The sequence below is a fragment of the Sus scrofa genome, chromosome 9 (assembly GCF_000003025.6).
Source record: "Sus scrofa isolate TJ Tabasco breed Duroc chromosome 9, Sscrofa11.1, whole genome shotgun sequence".
Classification (NCBI taxonomy): Eukaryota; Metazoa; Chordata; class Mammalia; order Artiodactyla; family Suidae; genus Sus; species Sus scrofa.
In genome coordinates, this window is record NC_010451.4 from 107,424,821 (window position 1) to 107,446,462 (window position 21,642).

The 21,642-nt window shown below is 43.7% G+C and overlaps 1 protein-coding gene across 1 annotated transcript in view; it reads left to right on the plus strand.

The window, feature by feature from the left end:
- Nucleotides 1-6,245, plus strand: part of SLC26A4 (solute carrier family 26 member 4) — a 65,945-nt gene extending 59,700 nt beyond the window's left edge. Inside the window, exon 21 of the mRNA XM_003357511.4 lies at nt 3,700-6,245. Coding sequence (XP_003357559.1) covers nt 3,700-3,723 — 24 coding nt within the window. The 3' untranslated portion in view covers nt 3,724-6,245. The remainder of the gene's footprint in view (nt 1-3,699) is intronic.

Sequence of the window (21,642 nt, forward strand, 5' to 3'; positions counted from 1 at the left end):
TGTGATGGGATAAAGGTGATTAGAGGGATTTTTTTTTTTTTTTTTTTGAGCTGCACCTGCAGCATATGGAAGTTCCTGGGCTAGGGGTCAATTAGCGCTGTAGCTGCCAGCCTACGCCAGAGCCATAGCAATGCAGGATCCAAGCCGCATCTGCAACCTACACCACAGCTCATGGCAATGCCGGATCCTTGACCCACTGAGCAAGGCCAAGGATCGAACCCATGTCCTCATGGATACCAGTTGGATTCGTTACCACTGCACCATGACAGGAACCCAACAGATGGAATATTTAACGCAGTAGTTTCATAAGCTTCAGAAAAAGTATGTGAGGAACAGGAAGCCTCATGACTGATGATGCCTTAAAAAAGATTCCTCCTGTGTCGAGGCTGATTCTGTGTGTTTCTGAGGCTCCTGGGTCATCAGACTATTCCTAGGAAACATGCTTGAAACTTATAGTATCTGAGTGAAATTTGTGGCTCCATCACTCTGTAAAATGGACCAACAAAAGTTCATTTTGGGAGTTCCCATTGTGGCTCAGAGGTTAGGAACCTGACAGAGTGTCCCCAAGGATGTGGGTTTGATCCCTGTCCTGGATCAGTGGGTTAAGGATCTGGTGTTGCCACAAGCTGCAGTGTAGGGCATAGGTTTCAGGTGAGGCTACAATCTGGTCTAGCTGTGGCTGTGGCTGTGGCTGGCAGCTTTGGCTCTGATTCGACCCCTAGCCTGGGAACTTCCATATACCACGGGTGTGGCCCTTTAAAAGAGAGAGAGAGAAAGATCATTTTAAACTTGAAAGATGTCTTGGAAATCAAGTCAGCCCACACCCTAGGTTGTGCAGAAGTTCAGCCTTTCACTAATAACCACCCAGTGGACTGAGATCCTTTGTGTTGCCTCCTCTGAACAGACCTTAAATATTTGAGAGTAGCTCTCATGTCTCCAACAAACTCTGCCTCAGGCGAGACTTTAGTTCTCTTTAGTTCCTCTCAGACACAAAGTTTGTCAGTCCTTCCCTGGTCAAGAAGGGGACACAAAACCCCAGATGGGGTCAACTACGACCTACCTTGATCTCATCAAGATCTTTCCATGACTGCAACTTAACAATGGATTTATTTTCGTAGTAGTTACATCAAAATCTATCCTTCCGTTGAGCAGGGGCCAGCCAAAGACTTGGGCCTTTTCGCATAAACTGTGGTCTAGCTGGGCTCCGCATTTATATTCATGTAACTGGTTTTGACCCTAATGCAAAACTACGCATTTTTCTGCTAGATGGCATTTTTTTTTTTTGGTTCTAGTTTATTGACATTGTTTTGAATGCTGAATCTGTCATCCAGCATCATATTAACGAAGCACACCCCACTGGTGCCATATGCACATCTGGGTAAGCAGGCCTTCTCTGCCTTAGTCCAGGTCCTGATAAGAAAGTCGAAAAGAATGACATTCAAACCCCAGTGGTATAAATAAATCAATAATAAAATTTTGATAGTAGTGGATGGGAAACAACAACCAAAAAAAACAAAAAAAAAAAACAAAAAAACAAAACAAAACAAAACAAAAACCACCCAGTGATAAAATAAGACAGCCAGGATGACAGAGAAGATTTTTTGTGGAAGAAATATACGAACCAGAGTGCAGATCAGAGGTTCCACATTTTAGCCCATCAGCCATCAGCTTAGTGATCCTAGGAATGTCATTACTGAACTGTGAAGCCCTTCCAGCTTTAGTAGTTGAGGATATAGGGCTAACTTAGTTATGTAAAAACTTGTGTATCAAAATTGGAACTTAAGTTACCACACCACAGAGACTTTTTTTTTTTTTTTTTTTGCTTTTTACAGACAAACATATGGCATACGGAATTTCCCAGGCTAGGGATCAAATTGGAGCTGCAGCTGCTGGCCTGTACCACAGCCACAGCAACTCTGCATCCGAGCCACATCTGTGACCTATACCACAGCTCATGGAAACACCAGATCCTTAACCCACTGAGTGAGGCCAGGGATTGAACCCATGTCCTCGTGTGTATACTAGTTGCGTTCGTTACTGCTGAGCCACGATATAGTTCCTGTAGTTCTCTATGAGGAACTCCCTATAAAGTCACTTTTGATGCCACATAAAAGCATCATTCAGGTAGTCTTCCTGTAGATAGGGAAGCAGTAGAGCAGAGTGTTTTTGTTACACATAGAACTACCATAGGACCCTGCAATCCCACTCTTGGGCATGTATCTGGACAAAAGTTTCCTTGAAAAATACACATGCACCCGCATGTTCATTTCAGCACTATTCACAATAGCCAAGACATGGAAACAACCCAAATGTCCATAGACAGATGATTGGATTAGGAAGATGTGATATATATACACAATGGAATACTATTCAGCCATAAAAAAGAACGAAATAACGCCATTTACAGCAACGTGGATGGAACTAGAGACTCTCATGCTGAGTGAAATGTCAGAAAGACAAAGACAAATACCATATGATATCACTTATAACTGGAATCTAATATACAGCACAAATGAACATTTCCACAGAAGATAAAAAGGACTTGGAGAATAGACTTGTGGCTGCCCCAGGGAGAGAGGGAGGGAGTGGGAGGGATCGGGAATGTGGGGTTATAGGATGCAAACTATTACTCTTGGAATGGATTTACAGTGAGATCCTGCTGTGTACATTAAGAACTATGTCTATATACTTATATCACAACAGAACAAATGGAGGAAAAAAAATGTATACATGTAAGTCTAACTTGGTCCCCATGATGTACAGCGGAAAAAAAAATTGAACTATAGTTAATTTACAATATTGTGTTAATTTCTGCTGTACAACAAAGTGATTCAGTTACGTATATACACACATCCATTCTTTTTCAGATTCTTTTCCCATATGGATTATCACAGAATACTAGGTAGAGTTCTCTGTGCCATACAGTATGTACCCATAGGCCAATCATTCCATGTACCATCGCACTGATATGCCATTTTCAAGCCCCCAGTCCATCCCTCCTCCTACACCACCTGTCTCCTTTGGTAATCATGAGTTTTTCAGTCTGTGAGTCTATTTCTGTTCTGCAAATAAGTTCATTTGTATCTTTTTTTTTAATTCCACATATAAGTGATATCAAATGTTGTTTGTCTTTCACTGTCTAACTTCACATAGTATGAGAATCTTCAGTTGCATCCATGTTGCTTCAAATGGCATTGTTTCCTTTTTTTTTAATAGCTGAGTGATACTACATTGCATGTATATACCACATCTTCTTTATCCATTCCTCTAGCAGCATGGTTTTAAGGGTCTGGGGCTTAGATCCAGACAGACCTGAGTGGTGGCCCTGATTCTGCAATGTACCAGTTGAGTAGCTGAGAGTAAATTCCATCCCCTGTCTTCATTTTCATTTCTTCATGTAAAAGAGAAATAATAATACCTCACAGAGTTCTGAACATTAGTGGATGCATGTCAAGTAATTATATAGTGTCGTATGCACGGTAAGTACTGAAGAAATAGTAATTATTTCTTTTAAAATACATCCAGTAAAAGGGTGATGAGGTACAAAATTAAGTTTTTACCTTACTTTTCTTGTGAGGCTATACACCTAAGATGAGTAAATGTAAGACCCTGTGCTACAAAAACATATTTGCAAAAAGATAAGGTAGACCGAAAGGAGAGTTCAGTTGTATCAACACTGTTTCCCCTTTACTTCCACAGGCGATGCGAAGACTGGCTTCCTGAAACTGGGCTCTGGAGGTTGCTATGAGCAAGGACTACAAGGCAAAATTTACCCACCATGTAATTCTATGCAAAGATTTTCTGCATTGACTAGTTTCTTCTCACTTGAAACACTCATTCTTTTTCCCATCAGATTTTTAAAAAATCTTTTTATTTTTTCAAAGCTCTCAACCATTGAAGGAGAAGCCCTAAGATTATTTCTAGGCGTTATTTCTACAATGAGTAGCTTACTTCTAAAATGTGCAAAGTGGTGAGGAGAACTTAGCAATGTCTAGGGTCTGCTGATGTTTTGCTGCTGTTTCTCGTGACAGATTTGCTAACCATGTGCATGTGGGTACAAGTGTACCCCTGTGCAGCTGGGACAAGTGTCACTCAACAGCCTCTGTGAGCAAGAGAGTCAGGAATGATGATCCTACAGAAAAATCTATTTCTGACTGCCCTTGATTCCCATGAGCTGCATCGATCACAGTGTCAGGTCACCATGAGAAAACACTGAAGTAGAATTATTAGTGTACTTATCAGTAAATGCCTAGAAATCCCTTTTGGTAAATGCATCTAAAGGAGTTTTAAAAATGCACTTTTGGTAAGGAAGTATATTACTCTATGTGACCAGATATGAACCCAGAATTCAGAATAAAGGAAATGGTTCACTAAAAAGCTATAGAACTGGGCTGATATATTTTGGCAACGTTGACTCAGAGGCGTGAAGTGATAAGAGGATTATTGTGGTTTACAGAACTCAACTTTCAATATGATAATAATCAAGGATCACAAGTAAGATCAAGGAAAATATATGACCAACTGTCTTTAGTTTAAAAATTCAGCTTTAATTTACCTTCATTTATAGAAATTGTTGTTTTGTAAAGGTATGTTTAACTATGGTCTATTTAAAATCTGACACAAAAATGGTGTTATTTTGAACAAAAATCAATTGCGATATGCTTATAAGATCATGGTGATTAAAACAAGCTTATATTTTTCTCTAAAATTTTACCAGTATGTGATCTTTAACTGAATTTTAATCACCTTTCAAAAAAAAATCTAAAAAGCGAACTGCTCATATTATATGTATATATAATATATAATGATTGAGACAAAACATTGTAAATAAACTCAGTATCAAAGGAAAAATTGGGTTGGAATATACACATTGAAAATATGTTTTTAAAAATCCATATGTTAGGAAAATATTTTTTACTTAGTCTTTTCTGAGTGCCAGCAATTTTCTAGGCATTGTATGTAATATGTAGGCTTTGGTCCTATGGACTAGTTCCATATATTTCATGCTAGAGTGAATGAAGTTGTACTTCAGGAGTTCCCCATTGTGGATCAGCAGTAATGAACTGACTAGAATCCATGAGGGCATGGGTTCAATCCCTGGCCTCCATCAGTGGGTTAAGGACCCCACGTTGCCGTGAGCTGCGGTATAGGTTGAAGATGCGGCTTGATCAGCTGAGGCTAGGATCGGGTGTTGCTGTGGCTGTTGTGTAGGATGACAGCTGCAGCTCCGGTTGGACCCCTCACCCAGGAACTTCCATATGCTGTGGGTGCGGCCCTAAAAAGGCAAAAAGAAGGAGAGGGAAAAGAAGAAGAAGTTGTACTTCATTGCTAGAGAAAAATACTCAGGTCCTCTACTGATACGATGTTTTAACCTGACTGAGAATTATATTGTACCTTTGGTGCAGATGTGTGAAATTCCCCAAGGTGTCTGACTATCCAAAGGCAGCATGTCCTATCTCTGTTTCTCTTCTTAAAGACAATCAGAAAGAAAGTATCTACTTCTGAAGGAACGTCATTAGTGATCCCATCAATTTGGTTGACTAAAAGCAAAATCACCCTCTCCACTCCCACCCCACACCTTACCCCACATTGGAATTTCAGTGAGTTGTAATGGATGGTGATGTTTATTCTTTCCTGCTCATGGGTCATCCTGCCTTTAATTGATGTGGAACAGATCTCTCCCCGTGTTGGGTGCAGCACACCCAGGATTCTAATGTTGTCTCTTTCACAGTAACACCTGTCTGTAATGGCAACACATCCTATCTTTGAAGAGTGAATATAGTAGCCTTGTAGAAAATGGATAAATACCTCTGTTGAAATGAGGACACACGCGCTGCTCATTTAAAAAAAAATCATTATTGAAGGAAATACCAAAGTTATATTTTAAAGGCTAGAGTTTTATAAAATATTGGGTCTGTTTGTGACTATGTAAGAACAGTCTATTTGACTGTTTCCCTAACACGGTCTAGTGATACTGTCTCTTCCATGCGTTTTTACTTTTAATCCTGTATCATCAATGGAAATTATACTTGAAAATGAAAGCTGTTGTTATGTTTTTAACCTGTAGGATAAGATTCCAGTATTGTATATGAATTTCTATAAGAAGTAAAAAAAAAAATCAAATCATGTACATTTGGAGATACTCACACATATTTTTTATGAAAAGTAATGTTGCCTTTTAAACTACTCTGATGTGTCCCTTCTGAACAAAACTATTAAATATAATAAAAAAATGTTAAATTTTATGTATACCAGTACTCTTTGGGGGGGTATAGTTGATTTACAATATGACATGAATTTCAGGTATATCACATAGTGATTCAAAATTTGTATAGATTCACTTGAATGCTCACCCAGCTTCAAAGGACTGAAGGCCTTTCTAAACTCTACACTTGTGGTTTTTGTTTTTACAACCCCACATTCAGAGCACATGGAAGTTCCCAGGTCAGGCATTGAGAATCCAAGCTGCAGCTGTGACCTATGCTACAGTTGCAGCAATGCCAGATCCTTAACCCACTGTGCCAGGCTGGGGATCGAATCCATACCACCACAAAGACAATGCCACATCTGAACCTGCTGCACCACAGTGGGAACTCCTTTACACTCGTTCTGAAAATCTGCTAAGGTAGCCCACTTCATCCCTTTCCTCAGGAACATCTTTAGGTCTAGACACGGAGGAACTGTTTTTGTATAAGATCTAGCTCAAAGGCCAGGCCCAATGTATTACTTTAGATCAGATATTCTGAGTCCCCCTCATCCCAATACACTTAAAAAAAAAAGCTATAATTTTGAAATGATTGTAGATTTGCAGGAATTTGATATATATATATATATACGTATATATATATGTATATACGTATATAAATGTGAAAGTGTGTGTGTGTAGAGAGAGAGAGCAAGGTTCCCATGCACCCTTTGCCCAGCATCCCCCAGTGTTAATCAACATCTTGCATAACTACAGTACAATATAGAGCCCAGGAAACTGGCATTTGTAAAAACCATGGAGCTTATTCACATCATCACCCATTTGTGTGTGTGTGTGTGTGTGTATAGCTGCATGCAATTTTATCCCAAGTATGGCTCCGTGAAAACATCACCACAATCAAGACGTGTAACAGCACCGTCAACAAGACTCCATCTGACAGCTCTTTTTAAAAAACTTGTTCAGTGCAGGTGTACCTCTCTACAGCGAACTGCCTCTGATTCGCTATGACTGAAGAAGGATTTTTGGAGTTAGAGGAGCACCTCTGATGTTCCATTTTCTGTAGCCAGGGTACACTGCTCACCTAGTATTCCATTTTAGAATGTTTGTGATTATCTCTGTGTTTACTCATTGCCATCTCAGTCGTGGAGGAGCTCAAGGCTATGCAGGAAGAGCATCTAAGGATCACCTTTGGTGTGTAAAAGAATGATGCAAGTCCTTGACCAACCAGGACTGCAAGGTGGTAGGGGACAAGACGGAGACCCAGGATGGCTCTTGCCCTAATCAGTTCAGGCTGCTGTGCCACATTGCCATAGACCAGGGAGCTTTAACAACAAATGCATATATCTCTTTATTTCTCGTTGTTCTGGAGGCTAGCAATCTGAGGCCAGTGTGCCAGCCTGGTCAGCGAATACCCCCTTCCTGGTTTAGAGGGAGCACTCAGGGCTGTTTTCTTGCTGTATCTGCACAGAGCTATTTCTCTACTTGGAAGGCACCAATCCCATCATCATGAGGGCTCCACTCTCAGATCTAATTACCTCCCAAAGGCCCCACCTCCAATACCATCACTTTGGGATTGTGGCTTCGATGCTGGGAAGGAGGGATACATTGGTTCATGTGGTTTTGGTTTTTTTGCTTCTTTTTTTTTAATCAGACTGGACCCGCAGCATATGGAAGTTTGTGGGCTAGGGGTCAAATGGGAGCTACAGAAGCTGGGGCCTACGCCACAGCCACAAGCAAAGCCAGATCCAAGCCGCATCCATGACCTACGCCACAGCTTTCAGCAATGCGGGGTCATTAACCCATTGAGCAAGGTTAGAGATCAAACCCGACTCCTCATGGATACTAGTCAGGTTCTTAAGCTGCTGAACCACAATGGGAACTCCTCAATGATGACTGCTCTCTTCAAGGCACCTGTGAACTAGGTGGCACTGCTACACACCTGAGGATGGGTCTGACCTCTGCGTGTTGATCAAAGTGGTCAACCTTCCCCCTTCCAGGTGATTTCACTTCCTGGCGCATCAATTTGTGGTGGGTGTGGTACATCAGGATCCTCTAACCCATTTCCCTGAGCCTAGATGGACGCATACACAAAAGGAGGCCTGGCATCCTTCTGTTCCCTGGCAAGGAAGGATTCAGGTGAATAGGAGGCGCCCATGACCTTTCTCTGGTAAGCTCCCAATTGAGTGGGTAAGGGAAGGAAGTGGTGAGAAAGGAGGCTGGGAGGTGGATGGGGGCCAGGTTTTACGAGGGGCCTTGTATGCCACAATAAGGACCTTGGATTTTATTCTCTACTCTGGTAGGAGATAAAGGCAAAATGGCTGGGTTCCATTCCCCAGCTAATCCTGGATACCGAGAAATAAATTCAGAAGGTGAAATTAAGATAGAGATGAATGAAGCTTTTGTTTGGTTTCCAAGGACAAGGTAACAGATGAAAGATTAGCTTTTGTGATTTAGAAATAAAAAGCTTGTTCATGGATGTAATTTTTATTTCCCTAGTTTATCCTTTCAAGACAATTGTAGTATTCTATTCTTTATAATGAGATGAGGCATTACTTTTATGATTAGGAAAATACGTGCTATATTAAAACATTGAGGCAGACGGTAGATACTAATTGAGATTGTGGAGTCATTGTTTCCCTATAAACATGTTGCTGTTTCTATGCGGGAGTCCCTGTCTTTTCTGGTTTTACTTGCTTGTTAAAAAAAAAAAATAAAAAATAAAAGAGCTTTTGGTCCCTCAAACAAAGGAAGAAGTGATTGCTTAATATTCCTATTTAAACCAGTTATTAAATGTCTGTGACAAAATACAAGGTCTGGCAGACCAGTACTCCTCCCGAAGATCTGAAAGCCTCCAACGGTGGGGGTAGGGCCCCCTCTCCTCTTTCCGCATCGCCTCTCGTCTACACTGGGTGGTTGGCCTAACCAAGGACACTGGCGATGAGGACAAACAACACGGAGGCCAGATCTGCCTGCTTCAAGAGCTGAGGCTACTTTCTCTTTTTAGTTTCATCTGTCTTTTCGTCCCCAGGGCGCTAGCTTTTCTGTTCCTTATTCACCCAGTGCCTCTCCTGTGATAAGCACAGGGCTAGAAGCGTGATCTCCTGTGAGTGGTGAATGAGACAGAGCCCATCTCTCTCTCCTCATGGGACTCAGAGCCCAACGTGGGAGCTGGTTGGTAATTAAGTCAAGATCCCAGTAAATAGACGCAGCCCCGCCAACTGTTCGCGGTAGAGGCCGGGAGGCCACAAAGGGCCTTCTGTCCTGGAAAAGGTTACTGTGTGCCCTGGGGAGGGAAGCAAGGAATTAGCAAGCACAGACCTGGGGCAGGTGGGGGAGGGAAATTGTCTGGGCAGGTGGAGGGAACAGGTAGGGAAAAGCCTTGAGGCAGGAAAGATCTCCACCGAGGAGAGGTCATCTGGGACTGAAAGAAAATCTGCAGGACTCGGGAGGCTCCTAGGCAGGGGCCTAAACCCTCAAGAGTCTGTAACGGGAAGGCACTGACAGGCTAGAATGTGGGAAGGATGTGGCCAGTTTTGCGTTTTCCGGAACACTACTCTGGGAGAGGCAGAGACTCGTTTGTTTCTGTGTATGGTGTTGCTCAAAGAATACAGGGGCCCTGGTCCTCTTGGTGGCCTGCAGGGGGGGGGTCAGGGCAGGAGAAAGAAGTTCTGTAGACCTGGTATTCACTTCTTTTTTTAGTTAAAAATTTCTCTCTCTCGGAGGTTCCCGTGGTGACTCAGTGGTTAACGAATCCATCCGACTAGGAACCATGAGGGTGCAGGTTTGGTCCCTGGCCTTGCTCAGTGGGTTAAGGATCTGGCATTGCCGTGAGCTGTGGTGTAGGTTGCAGACGCGGCTTGGATCCCGAGTTGCTGTGGCTCTGGCGTAGGCCGGGTGGCCACAGCTCCAACTGGACCCCTAGCCTTGGAACCTCCATATGCCGCTGGTGTGGCCCTAGAAAAAGATGAAAAAAATTTTTTTTCTCTCTTATTCACTTTTGATTTTGAAGGTAATGTGGTATATTCTAAGACTGGATGCAGGAAGAGGAAGGAGCATTGCAGATGTCCCAGGACAGATCTGAGACCCGCTTACAACAGCCTTGTGCTCAGGCTGGGAAGAGGGAAGAATGAAGCTGAGCTTAGTTTTGGGATTTAGGATTGAGCACCTAAGGAGACGGGGATGATAAGTGAACTTAGGGCGGGAGGGGGGGAGGTGAAGAGGGACAGTTTGGGGGCAATGGCAGCTCCAGAATTTCTAAGTAGAAGAGGCTGAGGGCTGGCCGGCTGGTTGGAAGGAGCTGAAAGAGATGTGTCCTGAACAGTGAGGCTGCCTAGCATTGCTATTAGTCAGGCTACGCCTGGCCATATGTAGCAACCTCAGGTACACACACGTACACACACCTACAAACTTTAAAATTTTTTTTTAAAAAAAGGAGAAAAAAAAACCTGGGTGACTTATGTAACAGAAGGTTTTTTTTTCTTTTTTTTTCTTTTTAGGGCCACACCTGCAGCATATGGAAGTTCCTGGGCTAGGGGTTGAATTGGAGCTGCAGCTACAGTCCTATGCCACAGCCACAGCCACACCAGATATGAGCGATGCCTCACCTTGTGGCAACGCTGGATCCTTAACCCACTGAGCAAGACCAGGGATTGAACCCACATCCTTGTGGATACTAGTCAGGTTCTTAATCTGCTGAGCCACAGTGGGAACTCCAGGGTTTTTTCCCTTTTTTTTGTCTTTTCCTTCTTGCTGAAAGGGTGCTGCATGTCCAAATGATGCTCTGGGCAATTTTCTTCCACGTGATGTCTCGGCATTCCAGGCTGCTTTGATCTTGGGTATCTTTATATCAACATACGATAACCTTATAATAAAGAAGCAAAAAAGAAAAAAGGCAGCAAGGGGAATTATACACCTAATCTTAAATATTTCCACCCAGAAGCCATACGTGTAATTTTCACTCACGTCACTGGTCATGGTAAGAGCCACAGCCAAGTCTACCTTGAAAGAGGCGGATGAATATAATCCTCTTATATAAACAAATGTGATGTCTAGGAAAGGCAGGAGAGCCAGAAGTATTGGTGGCTCTAGGAATGCTTACTGTGCTGTCTTCCGTAAGAATGAAAACACTTGAAAACTCTGTTATCTCAGAATGGGGGTGGAGGTGAAGAGAGGTGGAACATCAGTGAGCACCCCCGACCCCCTCTACCCTCCATTCAGTGCTGTGTTTAATGTGTGGAAAAGACTCAAGAATCCCGTTTTGGACACACTGAATGAAGGATGCCTCCATTCAAGTGGGAAGGTCAAAGAAGCAGCTAAATCAGAAGGTTGGGGACAGGTCTGGGCTGGAGCCCAATTTAGGAGATTGAACTATATACACCTACAGCTGGAAATGAGCGTGTCAAGTCCAGGGGAGTGGTCCAGGCTGATGTGGTTGGGCATGAGAGCGTCTGAGGACATAGACAAGAGGACACCTGGGAGACCATGGTGGACAGAACACTGCTGATGACCAAAATTAAAGGGGGGTCTGGAAAGGAGACTGGGAAGAATCAGAGGGGAAGGGGGAGAATCAGAGTGACATTGTTAACATTAAGGGAAAAAGCTTTCAAAGGTATGTGCATTTCTGTTCTCATCAGAGCAAACCCCTCCACCCCTCCACATGTGCCATGGACCCCCACCTCTTCTGCACCTCAATTCCCCCCTCTTTCTCCTGAGGCGTGTCTATTAGCACTTAAACATGCTCCAGTGACGTCTCCCATCTGATGAAGCCAGGCCCACCTTTTCCAGCCTCCTTTCTAGCCACCGTGAGATCACAAAGCTTTAAGTGCACGGCTCTTCTTTCAGTCGCCAACATCCCAAGTCCTTCGGTGCCTTTGAATTGAATCTTCCCTCTGCCTGGCAGGCTTTCCCCCAGGTTCTTCTAAAGATTAACTATTTTTCTCTTTTTTTAAAATCTTTAAAGTCTCAGTTTATTCTTTTTTAAATTTTTATTATTTATTTATTTTTCTTCTTTTTTAAGTCTCAGTTTAAATGTCATCTTCTCAAAGGGGCCTTCTGCGTAAAGCTGTTTTCCCAGTGCTGCAGGTGCCAGTCTTAGTCTGTTCAGGCTGCTCTAAGAGAAATGCCATCAACTCAGTGATTTGTAAACAACACACACTCATTGCTCACAGTTCTGGAGGCTGGGAAGGCAAAGATCACAGCTCTGGCAGATGGAGTGTCTGGAGAGGGCCTACTTCCTGGTTCACAGTGATTTCAGAGGGACAGCAGTGAATGATGGCTTGAGGCAAGATCTTAATTCTCTGCTCAGGAATTGAACCTGGGCAGCCTGGGTGAAAACCAGGAATCCCAGCCACTAGACTAGCTAGAGGCTGAAAGCAGAATTGCCCTGATTCTTGCTCCCTGTTGAAAGCAAGAATGTTTCAAGGAGGCAAAAATGATAAAAACAGGTACAAAATTTATTGTTAGAAACACAGGACAACATGTGGCAGAGCACACAGAGAAAGCGTCTATTTATCTAAGGCAGAAGCAAAGCAGTAATACACACACAAAGGAGTGAGGGTGTTGCCATTCCCCTGAATGAGAAGTGCATCAGAGAGGTGATTTAAACAACTTATACAGGAGTTCCCATTGTGGTGCAGTGGTTAACAAATCCTACTAGGAACCACGAGGTCTCGGGTTCGATCCCTGGCTTTGCTCAGTGGGCTAAGGATCCGGCGTTGCTGTGAGCTGTGGTGTAGTTCACAGACACGGCATGTGGCTGTGGTGTAGGCTGGCAGTTGCAGCTCCAATTTGGCCCCTAAACTAGGAACTTCCATATGCCTCTGGTGCAGGCCTAAAAAACAAAAGAAAAGAAAACCCCAAACCAAAACAACAGCAGCCACAACAACAACAACAAAACACACACACACAAAACCCAAACCCAAACCACATGTACATGGGGAACTTCTTCCAGATCTCAGCTTTTCTTTAGCCAATTATCCTGTTGTAGTTCTCATACCTGGCCTGACCCAGGGCCCTCCCTGAAATGGGTGCGCATCTTTTGGCCAAGATGGAATCCAGAGCAAGGGGAAGGGGACGGCTAACAGGAGTGATTATGGCCTGCCCCCCCCCCCCCCCGACCCCAATCCCTAGGAGGCTTTCTGCGCATGTGTAGTTAGGGTCTCCCTGACCCAGAGGATAGGATGTGACCTCTTGATCTTTTGCTTAGGCAAGGCTTAGCGCCCGTCTTCCCCTGCCATAACCATTGTTTTCAGTGTCCCCAGAAGACAAATTCCAGTTATTTGCCTTGTGCCTGTTGTCATTTCTGTCTTGAAGTATAGACAGTAGGCTGGATGTAAATATCTATCCTGGAGCTCCTCTATCTCCTGTCTCTACAGAAGGTGACTTTTCCCCATGTTATTCTCTGGTGGAAGAGGCAAGGGGTCTCTGTGGGGCCTCTTTTATAAGGGCACTGATCCTCTTGATGAGGGTGCCACCCTAAGACCTGATTGCCTCCCGAAGGTCCCACCTCCGAATGACATCCCCTTTGGGATGAGGATTTCAACACACAAATTTGAGGAGGGGGACAGGAACATTCAGACCAGAGTAGTGCTTTATTTCTTGCATTGCCCAGCTCTGTTTCCTCCATCGTATTTACAGCTCTCTGAAATTATTATTTGTTTACAGGGATCCTGTTTCACCCCACTAGAAAGCAAGTTATAAGAGGATATAAGTAAAGCTTTGTTGAGAAAGGGGGTGTGGGTTGGGGATCATAAGAGTAATCATTTCCTCCTAAAGTAACACATTTTTAGCCATTTTAAGATACCATGTTAATAAGAGAGGGTTAAAAATACGACGAAAATAACATTTGAGGGAGCAGTCTGAAATTCAGATTGCAATGCAAGCCAGTAAGTTCGTAGTGAAAGGCTGGTTCTTTTATAAAAGCTTGTTGTCCCACCAATCCAAGTTGTGGGGTTGGCCAAATAACTCTGATGGATGTCAAAACCGGCTACACCCTTGAGACAGGCCCTCATCTGTTGATACACCACAGTTTTCAGAACAGTGTCAAACAGGGAGCAGAGGCTCAATAATTATTGCATAAATATTAACAGCTGCAAATGTTGCAGCCGTCTTAGATTCGTGCTAAAAACCTAATGGTTATCACCCAATGATTCTGATATGAAGAATTTCACTGGTAACCTCCGTGGGGGCATTTGCAGTTGGATATTGGCAAGATGGCCCCATTACAGAGAGGGAAGAGAAAGAGAAGAGAGGAAATGGAGCCAGGGGGACTGCTCTTCTAGAAGCTTGGCTGCAAAGGGAGGAAAGAATAGGAGAGGAACCATGTGGTGCTTAATGATGAGAAAGTTTTGTTTCAAATGGTAGACTTGAACATTAAAAATATATATATATGTATATATAAAATATATATATATGATACAGCCATTAATGAAAGAAGAATTGGAGCTGTAAGAAAGGAAATAGATAACTGATGATGTGTGGCCCAGAGGCGATTTGGCATAAACAAGGACAAAGAATTCTCCTCTGGGGTGGAAAAGAAGCAAAGATGAGTGGGGGGTGGGGGTGGGAAGCCGAGGGAGTGGCCTGCAAACCTCTATTTTCTTCCTAAACAGAAAGCTTAGAAATGTGACTTCCCAAACTGCTCTTTTCAGTTTTTTCTCTTAATCAATTTAATTCTGTTCCCCATTTGTTTACATCTTCTCTTTACTTTTGCCCAGTTAGGTTTTGTCAGCTCCACCTGTTCTGGATCCGCCCCCAGCCCCTAGATGTTTTGCAGGTTTAGTGTGTAACTATACTGTGGCCAGTCTTCTGGGTTTGCCCTGTCGCTTGATACTCAGACAACAAAACCCTCCACCTTAGGAAACTATAGCGACTTTGGGCTTATATTTGATTTAAGTGTTTTTTGGTTTTTTGTTTGTTTGTTTGTTTTTTTAGGGCCACACCTGCAGCATAAGGAATTTCCCAGGCTAGGGTTCCAAACTGAGCTGTAGCCTCTGGCTTACACCACAGCCACAACAACGTGGGATCTGAGCCACATTGCGACCTACACCACAGCTCACAATGCCGGATCCTTAACCCACTGAGCAAGGCCAGGGATCAAAGCCGCGTCCTCATGGATGCTAGTCAGGTTCCTTAACTGCTGAGCCATGATGGGAACTCCTGATCTAAGTATTAATGAGCAGTCCTGGAGTTCCCTTCGTGGCTCAGTGGTTAACGAATCCGACTAGAAACCATGAGTTTGTGGGTGTATCCCTGGCCTTGCTCAGTGGATTAAGGATCCGGCGTTGCTGTGAGATGTGGTGTAGGTTGCAGACACTGCTGGGATCCTGTGTTGCTGTGGCTCTGGTGTAGGCCAGTGGCTACAGCTACAATTTGACTCCCAGCCTGGGAACCTCCATATGCCGCTGATGCGGCCCTAAAAAGACAAAAAAAAAAAAAAAAAAAAAAGCAGCAGTTCGCTGAACGCTTTCACTTTTCACAATCTTTATCACCTCACTTCTGTAACTCAGGTCCAATTGGAGTTCAGCTCAAAGATGAACACAAACCTCTCTCCTAATTCCCTAAAATACAACGAAGATATTTTAAACAAGATTTCATTTGAAGGCCTGGGGCTCATAGGAATAAGAGAAGAAAGTGCTGTAACTCAAATGTCCTGCACACTTTGTTCTTGTTCTACTTTGAGATCATTTTCACAGACATTGGAAAAGCACATCTAATTGCAAAAGCACTGTTGATATTCCTTATCCCATCAAAAAACCTGCCAAAACCCTTATTTGAACTCTTTTGCACTCCGAACCAAGCTTTTGCCCCTAAATCAGTGGTCTGGTCCCTGCAAAAGTTTCCTTCCGCAGGACATGAAAATCTCTGGCCTTCAGCAGTGTCTTTGTCCAAACCACACCCTACTTAGTCTAATAAAAGCTGGAGAAACAGACTTCTGCAAAACAAAAGCCCCAGGTGTTAACCCAATCTGACCAAGCAACACACCAGCCCTCTGGGTGCAGAATAGGAGGGTTTCTCTGTTTCTCTGCTGATCTGAATCTCCTTGGGTCTGGTAATCAAAAACCAGAACACGTTTGACTTGTCACTGTGTTAGACAATTGCTTTGGGTAATTATTATGGATCAAATGCTTAGTTTGGGAGCCACAATATAGTTATATCTATACATGCACACTGCCTTATTACCATTACAGTTTTTATTTCTGGCTCTTCATGGAACTTACAAACTTGGGATGACAGGCAGTATACACGGGAGATTTTATTTACCTGTGGCTAGTGCCACCTAGTGGACGTCATCTCCTAAACAGCTTTGAGTCTAGGATTTTTAACCTACTTGGCAAAGGGGGTGATGAAGACGACTATCATTCATTATGTGCTTATTATGTGTCAGGCATGGTATTCGGTGTGATGTTGGCTAGTTTAATCTCCAAAACAACCCTAAAAGGTGGAAGCAACTGTCCCCATTTTGCAGAGTTTGGAAAGTGAGGCAAGGAAAGCTTGAGTTGCCTAAGGCGGCTGGAGAGAGAACTGAATGGCAGAGTTCAAATTCCAGAGTCTACGTGTTAACGTACTGGGAGGTGAGCAGATGCTGATGGTGTAGTTTGGCACCTGGGAGATGACTAAAGAAGACTTAAGAACTGCAGGCTCCCAGGAAGCAGCTCAGCTCTCCCCTGGGGCAAAAAGAAGGGGCCAGGGAAATGTCCTGCTCAGGACACTGGGCGGACAGGATTTGTTGGGAGTTCCTCTGGGGCCCTAGGCAAGAATGCAGGTGGACCGGGCCATTGTTTTTATTGTCTTTTGCTCAGGGATAAGCAAATAGTCACAATAAATGGGATGGCTGAAGTCGGGTGAAGAATGACACGTCCCTTCCCTCTCCCCCCCATCGAATTAGAAGGCTCATCCTCTGAGCCTTCTGACCATCTGGAGTCATTATTCCTGATGAAGGAAGACAGTATCACTCCCTAACCCCTCAAGGACAAGTTCAGTGCATTCCAGTGCTCAGGTTTTCTCTGCTGAGGAGACTTCAGACTCCAAGATGCTGTCAAGGATCAGGAAAATCAGGTCATTGCTAGTGTATTAGCTTGGGCTGCCATAACAAAACACCATAGACTGGGTGGTTTAAACAATACAACTGTATTTCCTTCCTGTTCTGGAAGCTAGAAGTCCAAGATCTGGGTTCCAGTGTGGTCAGGTTCTGGCGAGAGCTCTCTTCCTGGCCACAGGGCCTTTCCTGGCTGGGTGTGTGGCAAGTTCTCGGTCTCATCTAAGGGCACTAATCTATCACTTGGGCCCTCCCTCATGACCTCATCTGATCTTGATCACTTTCTGAAGGTCCCATCTCCAAATACCATCACACTGGAGGTTAGGACTTCAATGAGTTTGGGGAGGACAAGAATATTCAGTCTACAATATGCTGCCACTGGTCCGTCACAAGTCATGTCCTGCAAAATACATTCATTCCATCCCAACAACTCCAAAATTTTAACTCATTGTAGCGTCAACTCTGAAGTCTAAAGTCCAAAGTCTCATGTCAATGTCCTCTAAATCATATATGGGTGAAACTGTAGGTAGAATTCATCCTGAGGCAAAATTCCTCTCCAGCTGTAAAACCAAACAAGTGCTTCCAAAATATCATTGCAGGACAGGTATACAGACATCCCCATTCCAAAGGGAGAAAGAATTAAGAGGGAAGGGGTGATGGGTCCCAAGCAGGTCCAAACAAAACTTAGCTGGGCAAATTCCATCAGGTCTTAATGGTGGAGAACAAGGCTCTGGTTGGATGCTCTGAGGCGGCAGTGTCAGGCCCATGGCTCAGTGGGGCTGGCCCGTGCTCGTGCTCTCTGAGGGCCCTGTCCTCACAGCTCTGCTGAGCAGCAGTCCTGCGCTTGAAACCAGGTGGAGGCAGCACTTTTCCCTGGCTCAGCCTGGCCCATGAGCTCTGAGCTTGTGGTGAGAGTGGCAGCCTGGCTGATCTCTGAATCTACTGAGGGGCCCTTCCTCCCTTTTCTTGAAGGATAGCACATATACTCACAGCCACATAGCTCCATTGTCCCATCCTTTGAAATCCAAGAAGTTCGACAGCCTTCCTTCATACCATCCCACCTTCTTAATCCCCTTTAGTTCAGGCTGGCAGTGTCTCTGCTGTGCAGTCCCACCCCTCTGCCTGGCTTCCGCTGAGATGGTTGACTGGTCCATCCATCTCTTTATCAAATGGTGGTTCAGGCATACCCTAGGGTTCTCTTCAGAACAAGCTTTCTCACTTTTTGCAATATGGACAGGCTGAGGATTTTCCAAATCTTCAAATTCTAGGTCCTTCTTGCTTAACAATTTCTTCATCAAGTCATCTCTCTCCTTCTGCTTTTTTTTTTTTTTTTTTTTTTTTGGCATATGCAGTCAGGGAGAACAGAAACCGCGCAATCAGATTGGGACTTGAACCCATGGGCTGGGACTCTAACCCAGCCAAAACCCAAACTGGGACTTGAACCCATTTTTTTTTTTTCTTAATGGCCAGACCTGCAGCATATGGAAATTCCTGGGCTAAGGGTCAAATCGGAGCTGCAGTTGGGACCTACACTGCAGCTCACAGCAAATCCAGATCCTTAACCCTGAGCAAGGCCAGGGATGGAACTGGCATTCTCATAGAGACAGTGTCGGGTCCATAGAGACAATGTCGGGTCCTTAACCCACTGAACCACAACAGGAACTCCCAAACCACAGTTTCTTTAATTAAAATCACGCACCTGCTCTCAGGACTTGCAGGAGTCCAGGTTCTTTACGTTTCAGTGCAGAAGAATCCAGCAAGAGGCAAAGTGATAGGTGAGAAGCTGACTCACTGGGAGTGACAGGCAAAGTGTCTGTTTCAGAAAACAAGAGGCCCTGAAATAAGTGTGCTGAGTTTTTCTGAGCTGGGTAACTTCATAGGCTAACAGGTAGGAGGATTATTCCAACCATTTCAGGAAAGGAGTGAGGATGTCCAGGAACTGGCCCACTGCCCACTTTTTGTCCTTTTACGGTTGGCCTCCGAACAGTCATGGCACAGGTGGGTGCGTCACTTAGCCGCTAACCTGTCACAATTGAGTGTACAATGAGGTTCAAGTTCTGCTGGAAGTCGAATCTTCTGCCATCTTGGGCCTAATTAGTTCTAACCAGTTTTGTCATGTCTTCAATGGCTATGTCATTCTTTTAAAGGCTTTGCCCTGCCCCCTCCCTCCTGTGTCAGAACCAGGCTGCCCCTTCAACAGTTTGCTTAGAAATCTCCTCAGCTAGGAGTTCCTGTTGTGGGTCAGCCAGAACGAACCCGACTAGTATCCATAAGGACGCAGGTTCTATCCTTGGCCACACTCAGTGGGTTAAGGATATGACGTTGCCAAGAGCTGCGGTGTAGGTTGAAGATGTGGCTCGGATATGGCATGGCTGTGGCTGAGGCCTGCAGCTCCGATTTAACTCCTAGCCTGGGAACTTCCATGTGCTGTGAATGTGGCTCTAAAAAGACAAAAAAAAACAAAAACAAAAAACACAAAAAAACCCTCAGCCAAATATCCAGTTTCATCACTTGGAAGTTCTACCTTCCACAAAATACGAAAATACAGTGCAGCCAAGTTCTTCACCACCTTATCATAAGGACTTGCCTTTCCTCCAGTAAACATGGGCCTGCAGTAACATTCTTCCTTTTTGTGACCTCACCGGAGTTGCTCTTAATGTCTATATGTCTAGCATGCACCTCAAAACGCCCAGCCTCTTGCAATGACCACTTCCAAATACTTAGGTATTAGTTACAGCAGCATTCCATTTCGTGGTACCAAACTCTGTATCAATCATCTTGGGCCCCTAGAGTAAAATACCATAGATGGGATGGCTTACACAAACAAAATTTATTTCCTCACAGTTCTGGAAGCTGGACCTCTGAGATCAGGGTGCCAGCAAGGCTGGTTCTGGTGAGAGCGCTTGGGGTATGTGTTTGGAGGAAGAACACGGTCTTTGCTGTCTCTTCTTCTAAGGGTACTAATGCCATCATGAGAACCCACTCTCATGACCTCATCTCATCCTAATTACCTTCCAGAGACCCAAATGTTGTCACATTGGGGGTTAGGGTTTCGACGTATGGGTTTTGAGAAGATGCAAACATTCAGTTCATAACATCAGACATTTAGTTTCTTTCATGCACATTTTTAAAAACTGCCAATAAGTCTGGGGTTTTTATCCAACTTTTATTACACAGTACTTCAAACACCAGAAAAGCTGACAGAGACAATAGTACACCAACAGCCAGATTCATTCATTGCCTTATCTGCATGCCTATTAGTTCTGTATCTTCTTTTTAAAGTATTTTGCTACATCATGATATTCTATGTCTGTCAGCATGCATCTCCAAATACCATTATTACACTTAAGAAAATAATTCCTTTATATTATTTTCAAGCCAACCCATATTAAAACTTTCCCAATATCTTTTACACATGTTTTCCCAAGTTTGGAACCCATGAAAACTTCAAGTATTGCACTTATTTGTTATAGCTCTTTAGTCTTAATCAAAAAAAGTCCTCCTTTCCTATTTTCCCCCATGACACTAACTTTTTAAAGAGACTCAGATGTGATAATGGCACTGTCATTTTATTATTTCTTAGAGATCTATACAGAAATATTTACTGAGGAAATGGGAAATGCTGTTACAAAAACAGGTGTTCCTATTGTGACTTAGTGGGTTGAGGATGTGGGTTCAGTCCCTGGCCTGCTTAGTGGGTTAAGGATCCTGTGTTGCTGTGAGCTGCAGTGTAGGTCACGGATGTTGCTGTGGTGTAGGCTGGCAGCTGTAGCTTTGGTTTGACCCCTAACCCGGACGTTTCCATATGCCACAGGAAGAAAAAGAAAAAAAATACAATCCATAATTAATGGACCTCAAATTGAATTTAAACTTCTTACCTGAGTGGAATCAGAAAGCTTATCAATTGTAGAAGTTAACCTATCATGACATGGTGATAATACCGAAAAGCACTGTATGTTCATGATTCTAGAACTCTGCCTAAATTTACCATAGTTTTAAACTTATGTTCCTTAATGCGTTCAGCTCATCAAACTATATGGATGCCACAATTTTCTTTTTTTTCCAATGGCCACACCAGCAGCATATGGAGGTTCCCAGGCCAAGGACTGAATTTGAGTCACAGCTGTGGCAACACTGGATCCTTTAACCCCCTGCACTGGGCTGGGGATCCAACCCATGCCTCCACATGACGTGAACTGCTGCAGTTGGATTCTTAACCCACTGCTCCACAGTGGGAGCTCTAGATGACAAATTCTTAAAATCCAACTAAAAAACTTCCCCAACAATGCAAAAAAAAAAAAAAAAAAAAAAGAAAGAAAGAAGAAAGGAAAGAAAAACAAGGATAAAATTTGAAGAGTCACTCCAAATCAGTCTATATGGAAATAACTACTATTAACACCAG